This window comes from Pecten maximus, chromosome 10 (genome assembly GCF_902652985.1).
Source record: "Pecten maximus chromosome 10, xPecMax1.1, whole genome shotgun sequence".
Taxonomy (NCBI): domain Eukaryota; kingdom Metazoa; phylum Mollusca; class Bivalvia; order Pectinida; family Pectinidae; genus Pecten; species Pecten maximus.
Window position 1 is genome coordinate 26,743,549 of NC_047024.1, and position 14,376 is coordinate 26,757,924.

The 14,376-nt window shown below is 38.3% G+C and overlaps 2 protein-coding genes across 3 annotated transcripts in view; both read left to right on the forward strand.

The window, feature by feature from the left end:
* The first annotated feature begins 1,267 nt into the window (after window positions 1-1,267).
* Window positions 1,268-5,702, forward strand: LOC117336322 (carbonyl reductase [NADPH] 1-like). Of its 2 annotated transcripts, none has more exons than XM_033896814.1 (2): window positions 1,268-1,349; window positions 3,475-5,702. In XM_033896814.1, exon 2 carries the CDS (start codon window positions 3,486-3,488, stop codon window positions 4,347-4,349), a length of 864 nt encoding a protein of 287 aa, XP_033752705.1. In that variant the 5' UTR covers window positions 1,268-1,349; window positions 3,475-3,485; the 3' UTR covers window positions 4,350-5,702. The 2 variants fall into 2 exon arrangements, with proteins under 2 accessions (XP_033752705.1, XP_033752706.1); XM_033896815.1 differs by lacking the exon at window positions 1,268-1,349 and adding an exon at window positions 2,004-2,211.
* An 8,088-nt stretch (window positions 5,703-13,790) lies between these two features.
* The window catches only part of LOC117336030 (protein PIF-like), a 39,295-nt gene continuing 38,709 nt past the window's right edge, over window positions 13,791-14,376 (forward strand). Inside the window, exon 1 of the mRNA XM_033896361.1 lies at window positions 13,791-14,123. Coding sequence (XP_033752252.1) covers window positions 14,012-14,123 — 112 coding nt within the window. The 5' untranslated portion in view covers window positions 13,791-14,011. The remainder of the gene's footprint in view (window positions 14,124-14,376) is intronic.

A 14,376-nucleotide genomic window follows, 5' to 3' on the forward strand; every position in this document is an offset into this window, starting at 1 on the left:
ATATCACTCATATTTGCTAAAGGATGGGCCTAAATGGTTCAATTCAGCTAAAGATATATAAACGACTTCTCTAAAACTAATTTATGTACATCGCTCATATTTGATTGGTTGCATCCTTATGGGGTAGGGATTCAAAATTTTACAGATGGTGGGGCTGATCACCCCACCTCCCACCCCCCACCCCCCTAATATATTGAATCTCGACTTGTCTGAGATTGGCTGTGATCGTAACGTTTGGAGTGTCGAGGGTGGCTAAATGTTAGTACAATTATAACAGAAAAGAGTTTATCTCTATGCGTTGCACGGAGAGGTGGTACTCCAATAATATTAGAGGTTTACACGACAGGAAACTTTTGACAGGCTGTCATGTAACAATATCCACCAATGTAATCAGGTGGAATAAGACCTCATATACGTATAGGAGTAGGAGAGGTGGATGAAAAATAGGGGAAGAAATGTAATATAAACGAAATGAGTGTGTTTGGTCACTATAACCTATTTTGACGTCATTTGGCTCCCGGGCCTGTGTGGGGTATATACTTCTTTTCCAAAGATCCCACAGACGGAATTCGATCGATCTCTTAATCCATACAGAAGATAGATATCATTTCATTGGCTCCCGGACTTCCGTCTCTCTTGGGAGTCCGACCTTCCGTTTTCACCCAATAATATCCCAGATTACGTTTGATCGACATCAATCTGGTCGTACAGAACAAGCCCTTTAATGATTTATTTCTAATATCCCCGCCCACCCCACGGGATTCAGAACCGACTTTATGATAAATATGCCCCCATCCCTTCCCCGAATTATCTAAAGGTTACTTCTGACCTTTGGACCTACAGAAGAGTGTTATATTCCTCATATCGGGGCCCAGTTGAGGGCAAACTCGATCATCATTTATAATAAATCTGTTCCTCCCTGGGGCCGCGGTGGCCGAGTGGTTAAGGTGTACCGACACTTTAACACTAGCCCTCCACCACTGGGTTGCGCGTTCGAAACCTACGTGGGCCAGTTGCCAGGTACTGACCGTAGGCCGGTGGTTTTTCTCCGGGTACTCCGGCTTTCCTCCACCTCCAAAACGTCCTTAAATGACCCTGGCTGTTAATAGGACGTTAAACAAAAACAAACAAACAAACAAACTGTTCCTCCCTAAAGGATTTTCCCGACCAAATTTGGTGCAAATCCATTCAGCCGTTCCTGACTAGGAGCGATTTTTAGGATAAGTTGACCGACGCCGTGCCATGACAATCGGATCGGGTTGTATATATATATTACTTGGGTACATATTTACCAGAACACCGCCCGGAGGGATCACGAACTGAGAACACTTACGTCTACTACCAGACAGGTAAGTTATAGAATCCCATCTGCTAGCTAGGTAGACTCCTATCTCATTCAATCAAAAATGATATGAATATCTGCTGCATTTCTTCGTAAAGTAGTGATAGATCTATATAAGAACTGATCGTATTGAGGAAATCGTTGTTTACAAACAATTATGACAGTCGACAACACGATGTTTACATGATATACATGTACACATAGGAAAAACGCGTTATAAAAGGTCTACTTCGCTGTGTAATATGGTGTTATATACCAGAACGAACCTCGGGAGATTTTAATATTGGTATGTTTTAGTCATAGATCTACCATAGGCACAAGTATCTGGAAATTAACACCAGAGTAAAAATTATCTTCGCTATGTACTATATAGTGCCCATGGATATACTCTTTACCTGTGCGCTACCTGTTTAATTGTTACCTGTACCTATACTTCTCTATGTACAGACTAAGTAAACATAAGGCCACACTGCCGATCGTATTTGCCGATATGTGTATTGTGTCGGTATACAGGTATTGAACCGACCAGGTTATTGATACTAGTGATATCTATCGTTAAGTCGAACTCGGAAATCTGAGATCTATAAATATAATTGGTTGTTTAAGTGTCACTAGCCCCCGTTTCCTCTGGCCCCGATACCTAGCCCGAGTTTCCTCTGGCCCTGACACCATGTCTGGTGTAGGGGCCCTAAACCAGAGTGACGAGACACGATGTCAGGGCCAGAGGAAACTCGGGCTTAAGTGTCACGTGACTCTCCGGGGACGAAAAGTCTTTAATCTTCCATTCCAACGATAACCCAAGCACAGCTGGTATAATTAGATGTCTGCATAAATCAGTCACAGACTTGCGAGTGGCAGGGAAAGGACAGGTAATATGCATACACGCACACTTTGTTCATATGACCCTTTTTAAAGTCAAGAATAAAAATCTTGGTAGAAATAATTATCGTTTTGCCTGCAATCGTGCAGATCTACATTAGTATACGTGGGAAACAAAATTGTGATATGACAGATTCACGTGTAAACGAGAAAATATCATTGATTTTATGACTGAAAAACATCCCAGTGTTTTGAAACACAAGAAAATAACCTCGAATTGGGCATATTTCTTTTTAAGTTATTTAGCGTGTGAAGGAGATAATAAAGTGTCGAATTTTAATAAGATTGTTAAGAACGTATATTTACCGCTCATAACCACTCAATCCATGTCTTCCTCATAGCACCATCTTTTATGGAGGTAACACAGGGGCTTGACACGTTCTGTGACCCATTTTTCGTTTAAGGTCATAAACGTATTGAGCCCCTATGAGTTAGCTAGGAAAATTCCTTTATTTAGCGACAAAACGACGTAATAACGCCATTTAATTGTTTAATTTACTATATGTTAGTCTATTTATAACGTACATGAACTATTGTGTACTGTCATAATGACGTTACATTCATTTTTATAATATATAGTAATACTAAAGTGTATGTATACATATATGTGTATATAAAGCGTAATGGACAATACTTTTGTAATTGTGAATTGTGTCATACTTTATTACATTGTATTGTTTTGTAATGTCTCTCTGATGTGTTGAAAAACATAAAGAAATAAAGAATCTGAATCTGAATTTGAGCCCCTGTGAGCGGTAACACACTCACCTTTCGGCCGGCCGGGTTTGATTACCCAATCGGATATGAAAAGAAAAGGTACGCGGATCACGTGACCGACCACGTGGTTTAGTCTCACACTAAGACTCAGCTTAGTTATCACTTGTTTCGCATTTGTTGTAAAATAAATAAAGTTATGGCCATTATGCTACGTCCGTCGTCGTCCGCCGTGCGCGCCGTGCGCCGTCCGTAAACTTTTCACATTTCAAACGTCTTCACTCGTGGGGTCCAGCTCAAACTGACAACGTGTTGTTATTTTTCGGGTTGGTCCGAAATCCAGGATGGCCGCAATGGCCAACATACAGCAAAGCGCAATTTTTCCAGTACCACTATATATATACTGCCTTAAAGTCAGATGACCGTTAAGGCCCATGGGCCTCTTGTATTTATCTTTATATCGTGTTTGGAGACAAACGCAACTTTTTATATCATGAAAACGATGTATATATCCAATATTGATGTTTTCCTGTTTACAGACACAAAAAAGATGGGCAGACGGGTTGCCATAGTGACCGGTGCCAATCGGGGCATCGGACTGGCCACTGTTCGGAACCTCTGCAAGACCTTCAGCGGTGATGTAATTCTGACGTCACGAATGACGCCAACTGGCAAGGAAGCTGTAAACTCATTAAAGAAAGAAGGTCTCAATGCAATTTTTCACGAACTCGACATTTCGCAGCCGGACAGTATCCGTATGCTGCGGGAGTACATAGAGGAACATTATGGCGGTATCGATGTACTGATAAATAACGCTGCAATGTCGTTCGATAAGAACGAAGATATTCCCATTTACAGGAAAGCTCAGCTTTGTTTTGATGTTGATTTCTCTGGCACTTTGAATGTTGTTAAACTGTTTTTTACGCTTCTAAGGCCACATGCTAGAGTTGTCATCATGACCAATGGTTATATCGGAGTTGAAAGTGCCTTGACGGGTGTTGCCAAATCGAAGTTCAGTGACAGCACACTGCGCCTGTACGATCTGGAGTTATTAGCAAACGAATATCTGAAAGCTGTCAAATTTAGTAATTGTCAGAAGTTTGGATGGCCAGACTCGCCCAGTCAATGCGCCAAAATCTTTCTTGTGAAAATGGCGAATATTGTTTCTAAATTAATGGAGAGTGACCAACGGCGAAATTTGTTGATCAACGCGTGTTGTCCGGGATGGACTCGGTCCGGGGCAAGTCGGGAATATACGGACAAAGACGGAACGGTCGGGGGAGAGGTCCTACAGGAACCGGATACCGCAGCAAAGGACATTGTCTGGCTAACAGCGATCTCTTCCGGAACAGCGACACCTAACGGAAATTTGGTGCGACACAAGAAAGTATTAAACGCATCTACGTGTACCTGAGCTACAGTAGACATGTTTTGACAGTCCGTCCGAAAACTTCTGTGCTTTCTTTTTAAATTTTTTGTTTCGTTATTTATATATTGTGATATTTCACTGTTCATGTACATAATTATTGTAAGCAGCTGACTGTGATATTAAGGCTAATTTAATCAGTAATCACTAGGATGTTAATTAATATTAAAATTATACAAAGTAACTTCAATTATAGCACTGTAACAGGTAGTAATTAGTTTACTTTAAACGGACTTTGTAACATGTTTTAAAGATAAACATTCCAACCTGTCTATTAAAGTCATGTGAGAAAAGTGGCCGTCTCGTCTCGTCTCGTATGAGTATACTTCGGACATCGCTGTGTTTCACGAGGCGAAGGCCACATTATGGTCAGAATGTATGCAAAGCTAACATGACAGTGGGACTTTTTTCGTCTCTCAGAAATTTTCTAGTTTTATAGAAGATGACTTTATAGCAATTTCAACAGTAGTTATTTTAATTTTTGTGATACTAACGTTGATTTCCCACCCTTATTGAGCTTATCGATATACAGACATTGTAAATATGGCTAATATAACCACTATGGTAGTCGGACACACTAGTATTGAGTACATTACTTAACCATGCACTTCTTCCCAACCCAATGGACCGATCCTCCCACCCACGGTTCCCGGTACCCTCCCTTCCCACGGTTCCCGGTACCCTCCCTACCCACGGTTCCCGGTACCCTCCCTACCCACGGTTCCCGGTACCCTCCCTACCCACGGTCGCAAGTACCTACTCGTATCCTAACAGCTGTTCCTGATAAGTATCCCATCCTTACCCGTCCCACCCCTCCCAGCATCTCTGGCACCCCACCCCTTCCGACCCCTTCACCACCACCATCCAGCGATCCCCGATACCCACCCACCCTGCCCCGCCAAAGATAACGGGTTCTGTAACCCAACATTGTTCGAATCCAGAATTTGTTTCCAGAGGAGAGAATTAGAACAATGGATAATTAATTATGTTGATAATTTATCGGTGTATTATACTGATCTTTATATTTCAGCTTTAACTATGATATCTCCTGATCCTTAATTAGCAATTAATAAACTTATATCTGAAATCATACCGGAATGTTATTGGCTAAATCATTGCATAGTTTGTCTTTTTTATTTATTTTTTTTGTCGTCTGACCTGTACCGTCCGCATTTTCAAGCTCCTTTTCAAGTCTCACTAGAGGGATTCAGCTCAAACTTGTCTGAAATGATCCTCTTGGCCAAGTGATGTTACTTTATACAATATATACTGCTACTGAGTATATATACTACAATAGTTTCTACAATAATACTAGAGTCATTAAAGTGAGATGACCGTTAAGCCCAATGTACCTTTTGTTTTTTACACTTTGGTTTGGTTTAGTTTATTTAGTTTAACGTCCTATTAACAGCTTAGGTCATTTAAGGACGGCCTCCCGTGCGTGCGACATGCATGCGTGTTGTGAGTGCGTATGTGTGTTTTGGGAGGCTGTGGTATGTTCGTGTTAAGTCTCCTTGTGATAGGCCGGAACTTTTGCCGATTTAAAGTGCTACCTCACTGAAGCATACTGCCGAAGACACCCAGCAGCACACCCCACCCGGTCACATTATACTGACAACGGTCAAACCAGTCGTCCCACTCCAAATATGCTGAGCGCTAAGCAGGAGTAGCAACTACCATTTTTAAAGACTCTGGTATGTCTCGGCCAGGGGACAGAACCCAAAGCCTTCCTCACAGGGGCGAACGCTCAACTAAATGCCAAAAGTGAGGCATTGTCAAGGGAGACGTTAGGAAGAAGAAAGTTTGTAAGAAAGAAAAGAAAAGATAAGATCCCAAATTCAGTCGCCTCTTACGATCATGCAATGGGGGCAGCAGGTACAATTCTTACGCCCTACCTGCAGGGCAGTGTTTTTTATACAAAAAATTACCTATGTATCCTATGTCCATAATTAATGTGACTTTTAAAGTAGACCGACCCTTCTGTGACGTCACAGACATGAGTCCGGCGATTCGGCGTCCGGCGATCCGGGCCCTTGATTATATTCACAAATGGTTTAATTTTCAAGTCTATACAAGTACTTCAACAGACATGCGTATACGCAATATTGAAATGATGTTTACATGTATTTATTAAAACGTGTGCATATAATTACACCCAAACAAAACAAATAAACATCACTTCATATGTAAAATGTTATATCAAAAAATATCTCCGCTTTATCAATTTATTGGTGTTTAAGACATTTTCTTAATCAAAATGACTTATTACAAATTTGGTTAATTCTGAATTTTAGAGGCACCACTGAGCGTTAAAACAAACATAGACTACTTGGGAATGTTTTCTTAGCTAAGTAATAAAGACGTTTGTCGCCATCTATAATATAAAACTATAATTACTTCTTAAATTAGCATTAATTATAGTAATTAATTCGGTTACATGTACGGCTATTTTTTTTTTCTCAATAGGAATTTGTGTTCTAGTGACGTTGAATAAGTCAAACTAACACCTATCCGCGTGTTTACAAACTTACCTCCCAGGTATCGCTATACCAAGCAGGACATGGATTTCATTGGCGGGCGGCGTTTTCTATACTTGTATTATATAAACTTGTTTAAAGAAGAAAAAACATTCTCGTCATTGTTTGTTGGAAATTAAATGAGACTGTTTGAAACGTTAACCGCCATATCATGAGTTTCTGTTCAAAAATATCGCTTATACTGTGCCTAAATGAGTTACACTATGTCAACGTGCATATGTAACTATCAATTTGATTGGTTAAAATTATGAGCACACTTTTCTGTGCATGTTCCAAAACTAAATATTCATTCTTGAAATAATTTCTAGATTTCGTTTTCAATTCAGTGAGGCCAAATATCGTGTAACGGGAGTTTTTAATATTAATACAGTTTCCGAGCGTAATACTGAAATTTAATCGAGAGTCACCGCCCCATTCCGTAAACTGCCGATAGTTCCGATACAAAAGCCTGAGAAACTTGGCATAATTTCTGAACCCACAGTTCATAGATATGTACTAAATGACCTCGTGTTAGGACTTTGTGTCAAGTCCCTGTTATAATAGAAAAAGTTGCCCTTTTTGATACCGAAGCATTTCAAAGCATCGTGTAACCTCAAAAGACAATTTTATAACTATTGCAACTGATCCGGACTCCGATATTCCGAAATCCGGACTTCATATTATGTACCTTTGATCTTTAAAATTAAGACAATATAGGAATAGAAGCCAATTTCCCTTTATACTTGGATTTAGTAGATCACCTCAATACTAGTCCGTAACCTGGACGTGATAATGGTATTTAATTACAGTTCTATGTTCTGCGGCTAAGTAGTACGGCTATACCTCTTCATTATCAATCACCATTGGGTTGTACAGGGAAGAGGAATTATGTTTCCTCTCAAAAAAAATAGGGAAACAACGATGTCATTAGTCATTTATTACAATTCAATTAGAGATGATCCTGAAAGTTTGAGATCATTGACAGATATGGCTAAAGCTAATTACGTCAGTCAGGTGAGAATGTAGGAGTTATCACGGCCAGTCTAGATGTGTCACCCACACATTCATTTGCTTAGAACACCATTCGTATCTTAAGGACGGGATTGCTTTATTAGATACACTGTTATACACTTTATTATATACGTAAAAATATATATTTATATAGTTACATCTTAGGAAATCGTACTAGTGAACATCAAATCAAGACTGGTTTGTGTTTCGATGAAAGTTGAGATCATTGATCGTCCTATGTGTTCGATCCTGCGGGGGGGGGGGGGGGGGTCCAGAATGTTGTACATTGAAGTAGCCACCAGCTACTACAAAGAAACTTCACCCACAAATCCGGCTGTTGATATGGCAAACAAACAAAAGTGAAGATGAAATTTACTTATTTTCTCTACAAGTGTTTCAATATTGAATTGAATAAGACTTTTCGCTTTGTTAATCGCCAATTATATGTATCTATGCATTGTATACTGCCAGGCCAATGACCTTAATTTGAAATAAAACTTAAAACTACTATTGACGAATGTAATTAGATTTTTTAATATAAACTCTGTTTAAGTAATTAAAGAAGCGCGACTCTGTCCGGTCCAAGCCATCAGAAAGGCCCTACACTATATTACAAAGCCTATAGTTGTCATGTCATTGGTCAACAATTTTCAATTATCACTAAGACATATATATTTATAGACAATCTTCAGACGGTGTTAGAGCGTGCTATTGGTGTTACAAATCTATCAGCAAACCCGGAAGCTGATCAATAATTAATAGTCATAATGAATGTCACGCTAATGATCTCATACAAAACCTGTTATTACTCATCATCGTGTCATCAGGTTTGTCAATAATCTGTTATTTAGTTTCGTATTAGCTTTGTTAGAATTCTGTAACATTATACTTTTAAATTGTTTGATCAATTTCTTTTTCTATTATGAAAGTCTGTTTCCAGGAAGAAACAAAAACAGGTAGAGTCGTGAAATACGTTAGTTCGTAAACAAACACGTACGGTACGTATTTGCCGTTATTGGTGTTTAAAAAACGCAAATAATTTTTTTAAATGTGCTATAGTAGATACGTATTTTACTTCGTTCTCCATTCGATTTATTTATCTCATAAGCTAAAGAAAATAAAAAGGTTATCCCCAATAACCCGAAAGAAACGTTATTATCTGAAAAATGATGTTATGAGGTAAAACTGACTTTAGTCTCGTACAACCAGACTCTTGTTGGCTGTGCATGCTACAACACACAGATAAATGCGTAGTACGCAAGCGTCTGGTTGAATGAGACTAAAATGTCATAAGCACTTTAGGTTATAGTCATAAAGCGAAAAAAACTAAGATCTAAAACGTAAAAGAAGTCATAATAATTTGGAAAAAATGTAATGTCGTAAAACAAGAGGTCAAGGTCCTTATCGGTCAACTTGTTGTTTGACTCAGTCCAGTTGTGCTGTTTATAACGGCATTTTCTTTTACCATAATCCTTATATAGTTTAATGATAATTGGCATTGGATAAAATAAGGATGACAGGGTTTAATGTCGACTGATTATGTTTTCTTTGCCGGATAGGCAGGCTACGTTTATGTAACCAAATATCCAGTCTCATTTTAGGTGTAAAAAGAAACGTGGTGACATTATGAAGTATAGCTGTTCGGAATGAAACAATGATCCAACTGATCAAAGTTCAATGTAACTAGGTCAAACTTCAAGGTCGTATCTTTTCATTATGACCATTTTATTGTGACATTGCAAAGAAAATTGGTTGGAGTAAAACAAAGGGTCAACTGACTAAAAGTCTGGGTTAAAGGTCAAAGCTACTGGGTCCATAGGTGAAAGGCCAAGGTCAACTTTCCTACTTTTTCGCTGATGAACGTTTTGTAATGGCATTATATATCGGAGTTTGTCGGGATCAACTGACACGAGATCAAGGTCATTAATTGGGTCAAATGTCAAGATCATTTGTGTCCAAAGGTGAAGGACAAAGCGGATCTCCGACAATGACCCTGGCTAAAGTAAAACAAAAATGATACCTTAAGAATGAGTATTATACATTTTTGTTAGCCAAGCTGATATGAAGGTGGAAGGAAACGAGTCCCATCATAGTACATGTATATTAAAGCCGCATACTTAAAACCTAAAATTCTAGTTGCACACTTGCATTAATGGCAATCCGAGATGCTCATTCACGCTCTCCTAACATTAAAATGACCATTGGATTGGACACTTGACCGGGGATATCATTGCGACATCAGTGTATAAAAATAACCCGCCGTATTCATTTTTATCGCGAGATTTGTCACGGAGCCGAGAACGAGGCTATAACAACGTGCGCTGCACATAAACTACACATGGCCGTTGTTTACATATCGAGCATACGTGAACTTGCCTAATAATGCTTTCATTTGAACATATTAGCAAAATACTTACGTAATGATTGATCAATAAAAACAAATATACAACTGAATACTTAATTTTAAAATACAGCAATAAGCATACAACAAAACATCGATAACATTCAGATTGGTGAAGTTGACAATGTTCGAGGAATACGGAAAAAGTCAACCAGCAATCCAATAGACGTCCGGCAAAATCAGAATTCGAGTCTACTTCTTTTTTTCCCTCTTTCTAAGTTCAAACGAAACAATTCTTTTCCTAAGGAAATCCCGGGGTTTTGCCGATTCCAGTCCCTTTTACGTTTCTTTTTGGCAGAATCTGTCTGCGTTTTGGCAGGCTTTTCCCACCATTTTATGTTGACTGATAACCCGCCAGTTGCATTGTGGGACTAATTTGCATAGAAAATTGGTCCGTCGGACCCAGTTATTATTTTGGGGAATTTTCTGTATACTTTCATAAATACACATTTTCCTTCGGGTTTTGATTCGCGATGGTTGGTTAGATATATGTTAAGTCTGAAAACTGTAAACAGGTCAAAGTTTAAACATTTATACTAAAAAAAGTATATACATTGTATTTATTTGGGGGTATTGGGCTTTAAATGTCAACGTCAGCGATATGGACATATGGCTTCTGGATGGTTTGGGGATATATAGCCACACAGCGGGGCCCTTGCTGGCCTGTCTGTATTTGAGTTAGTTAAAGGAAAGTCTTGACTGCAAAACACGGTACTGAGAGGCAGACCTAAAAATGGATAACGTATTAGTGATATAACTGAGAGTGCTCTGCCATCACTAGATGAGCGATTCAGGCCCCGCGAGCCTCTTGTACATGTATTCTATAAAACATCTTAAAAAGAAGAGTTTTACAAGACATTTAACATTTTATAAAAGATGTACCATTAATACATTTAATTTACCTTATAAACAAATATATCTTACAAATATATCTCATGTAACAAACACGGATATACGTCATCTTATAAACAAATTAGCTATCTAATATATATATATTATATCTCATATATGTTAGGGATTAAATAAATGTCAAGTTAGCTTGACATAATCCTGTGTCCTGACTTCACCACAACTTTACTTCTATTTACAACAAACAGTCAATATCAGGCGACCAATTAAAAGCGATGTAAAAATGTCATGTTGTCTGTAACACGTCATTTTTAAAGTGGCACATTTATGAATTGAAAAAATACATATTAATACAGTATAGTCAACGTCAAAAATATCGACAAAAACAGGTTGACATAAATAGCGGAGAGCGGCACGCACTGGTGGCCTCGACACGAGACGTGATGGCCTATCGCGGGGGGTTTAGGCCAGGCCAATGGAATATAGGGTCATTGTCCTAAAATGTTTAGACCCTATATAATTAGCATCACTGATGAGTTATGGATGAAAATAGCTGTATGATACAGTTAAATTGTGTCTTACTCTCAATTTATATAGAAAAGTGTTTGTTTTTTTCTGTTTTTGTTTTATTTTACAATCCTTATATACAGTGATAATAAATGTATTTGATATACATTTTCGAACGCTGAATAGAATGAAGGAAAATTGGTTATGTACATAATAAAGCTATCGAAATAAGAATTTCTAGACAGAAGGTAGGTACACTGTATATAGTTCATAGGAAAGCATTAGAGAAATCTTTGACTACGATTTTCTTTTAAATGTCATAATGCTTTCATATGAACACTGTTTACTTTTGGAATGTCCTTTAGTTTGGGAACGTTGATGAAACTGGGAACCTGGTGTCGATAATATAATATAAGGTCAATCGAGGCTACCGAAGGTCACGCGAATAAAAAAATGCGTGGCGAAAATATATTGAACTGCTTTCAAAAATATATGATATAGCCTGACGCTTTATTTGATGATATGATATTAATTATTTGAACTGTCCTATAAAGTACAATCAGTTAACCGCAGTATGGATGCAAGGGGTTTGAATATAAATGCTATTCCCAATTTAGGGTTTATGGTTATATTTTGTTTAACGTCCTATTAACAGCTAAGGTCATTTAAGGACGTGCCTGGTTTATTTTGTTTAACGTCCTATTAACAGCTAGGGTCATTTAAGGACGTGCCTGGTTTGTTTTGTTTAACGTCCTATTAACAGCTAGGGTCATTTAAGGACGTGCCAGGTTTGTTTTGTTTAACGTCCTATTAACAGCTAGGGTCATTTATGGACGTGCCTGGTTTATTTTGTTTAACGTCCTATTAACAGCTAGGGTCATTTAAGGACGTGCCAGGTTTGTTTTGTTTAACGTCCTATTAACAGCTAAGGTCATTTATGGACGTGCCTGGTTTTGGAGGTGGATGAAAGCCGGAGAACCAGAAAAAACAGGCAACTGCCCCAGGTGGATTTCGAACCCACAACCCAGAGGTGGAAGGCTAGTGATAAAAGGACACTCTAACCACTCAGCCACCGCTGCCCCTCACAATTAGGGAGACGTCGCCAAAAATAAGAGATAACATGTACGTCTCTGTATACAAACATACACAAATGGAATGATACCATACTAAAATTATTAGTTTTAACAAAATATGCGGATATTATTATCATAAAGTTAAAGCTAGGAAAACAATTATATTTCTTATCGACAAACAATGAATATGATGCAATATGTAATTCAAGATTTTTCAATCTATTGTGATTTGTCATCTCTTGGCATATTTCTTTTGGACAGCAATTGGATAAATCCATATTGCTTGTGTCTCTAATATAGTAAGGTTTGAAAGGTAAACTTTGTTTATTTTACAACAATTGCGAAACATGTTTTAACAACAAATACGCGTATATCAATCAGTTAATAATCAGTCCTGTTGACCCGGATGTAAACGCTCGATGGGTCTCGCTGCAGGGGGATGCTGGACTACCCGGAGAAAACACGTGGTCGAGCAAGTGACCCCAGCTCTTTTTACGTTTGATATAAACTTTATTATTTAACATTAACATATAGTATAGTACGAAAGAATAGGATCCAGAAACAAGTTGTAGTAACTTATGTAAATCCGTTTCACGTCTAATCGGGGAATCGAACCCCGGTCGCCTAGGTGAAAGGCAAGTGTGTAAGTAGGAGTTGTGGAGCGTCCTCTCTAAATCACCAAAATGGACATTTAAAAACAATTTTAATGGAATTAATAAACTAACATGCTCTACTTATGATTTCAAACCTCGACATCTACCAGTTTTAACGGCAGTCTACGAGATGATATCCTTATCCTTAATTCTCCCTCGCGTAATATACTTCATCACACTTCAAAATATTTAGTGAACCAAATTAATAACACCGAAATATTTGCATAAAATGAATCTGTATTTTTTTATATACCGCCTGAAATATATCCACACGACACGGTTGTGTGTGTTGGTTTGGCCTAAAGCTACAGGTGAGAGAAGGTGTACGTGAGACAGAGGACTAATCACTTAATTACTGCCACAGTACATATAAATATAATTGAGGAATGGACAACGCGTGTTCTGTCCCCACTCACGACACGAGTGGTAAGCACCAAGTCGTGTTCGCGAGCGCCTTAATGACACCAAACTAAAAACCGTATCCGTCATCGCAAGTCCGGATTGACACTAGGGACAAACTAAACCCCGACTCCGCCACTGTTAGTCCGGATTTTACACACCGGGACACACTAAATTACGTTCCCGACAGTGTACATGTCCGGAGAAGTCTCGTGCAGTCAGATTTAATTAACGGATAATTATGCTGTTCAAATGGGAAACTTTGATTTTCATCCTTTGTTCATTTTTTGTTCAAAATGTTTTCCCCGCACCTCGCAGCTGGCCAACTCGAGGAAGGATATCCCGAAACCCTGGTAAGTTGAACACACATTCTGCAGTATCTCTAACATAACAACTTTTGTATTTTTACATAACTTCGATTTATTTCTTAATTTGCTTGTAAATGATGTATGTATATTACTTATGTAGTACTGGTTATATATTTTTCGATGAAATTTGACAAATTTTAAATAAAACATAAAATAATTTCTCTTTAGAGAATCACAGAGCCTAATGCTAAAATCATCAATGAAACAAGAAAGGAAATATCCTAAAATACTGTTGTTG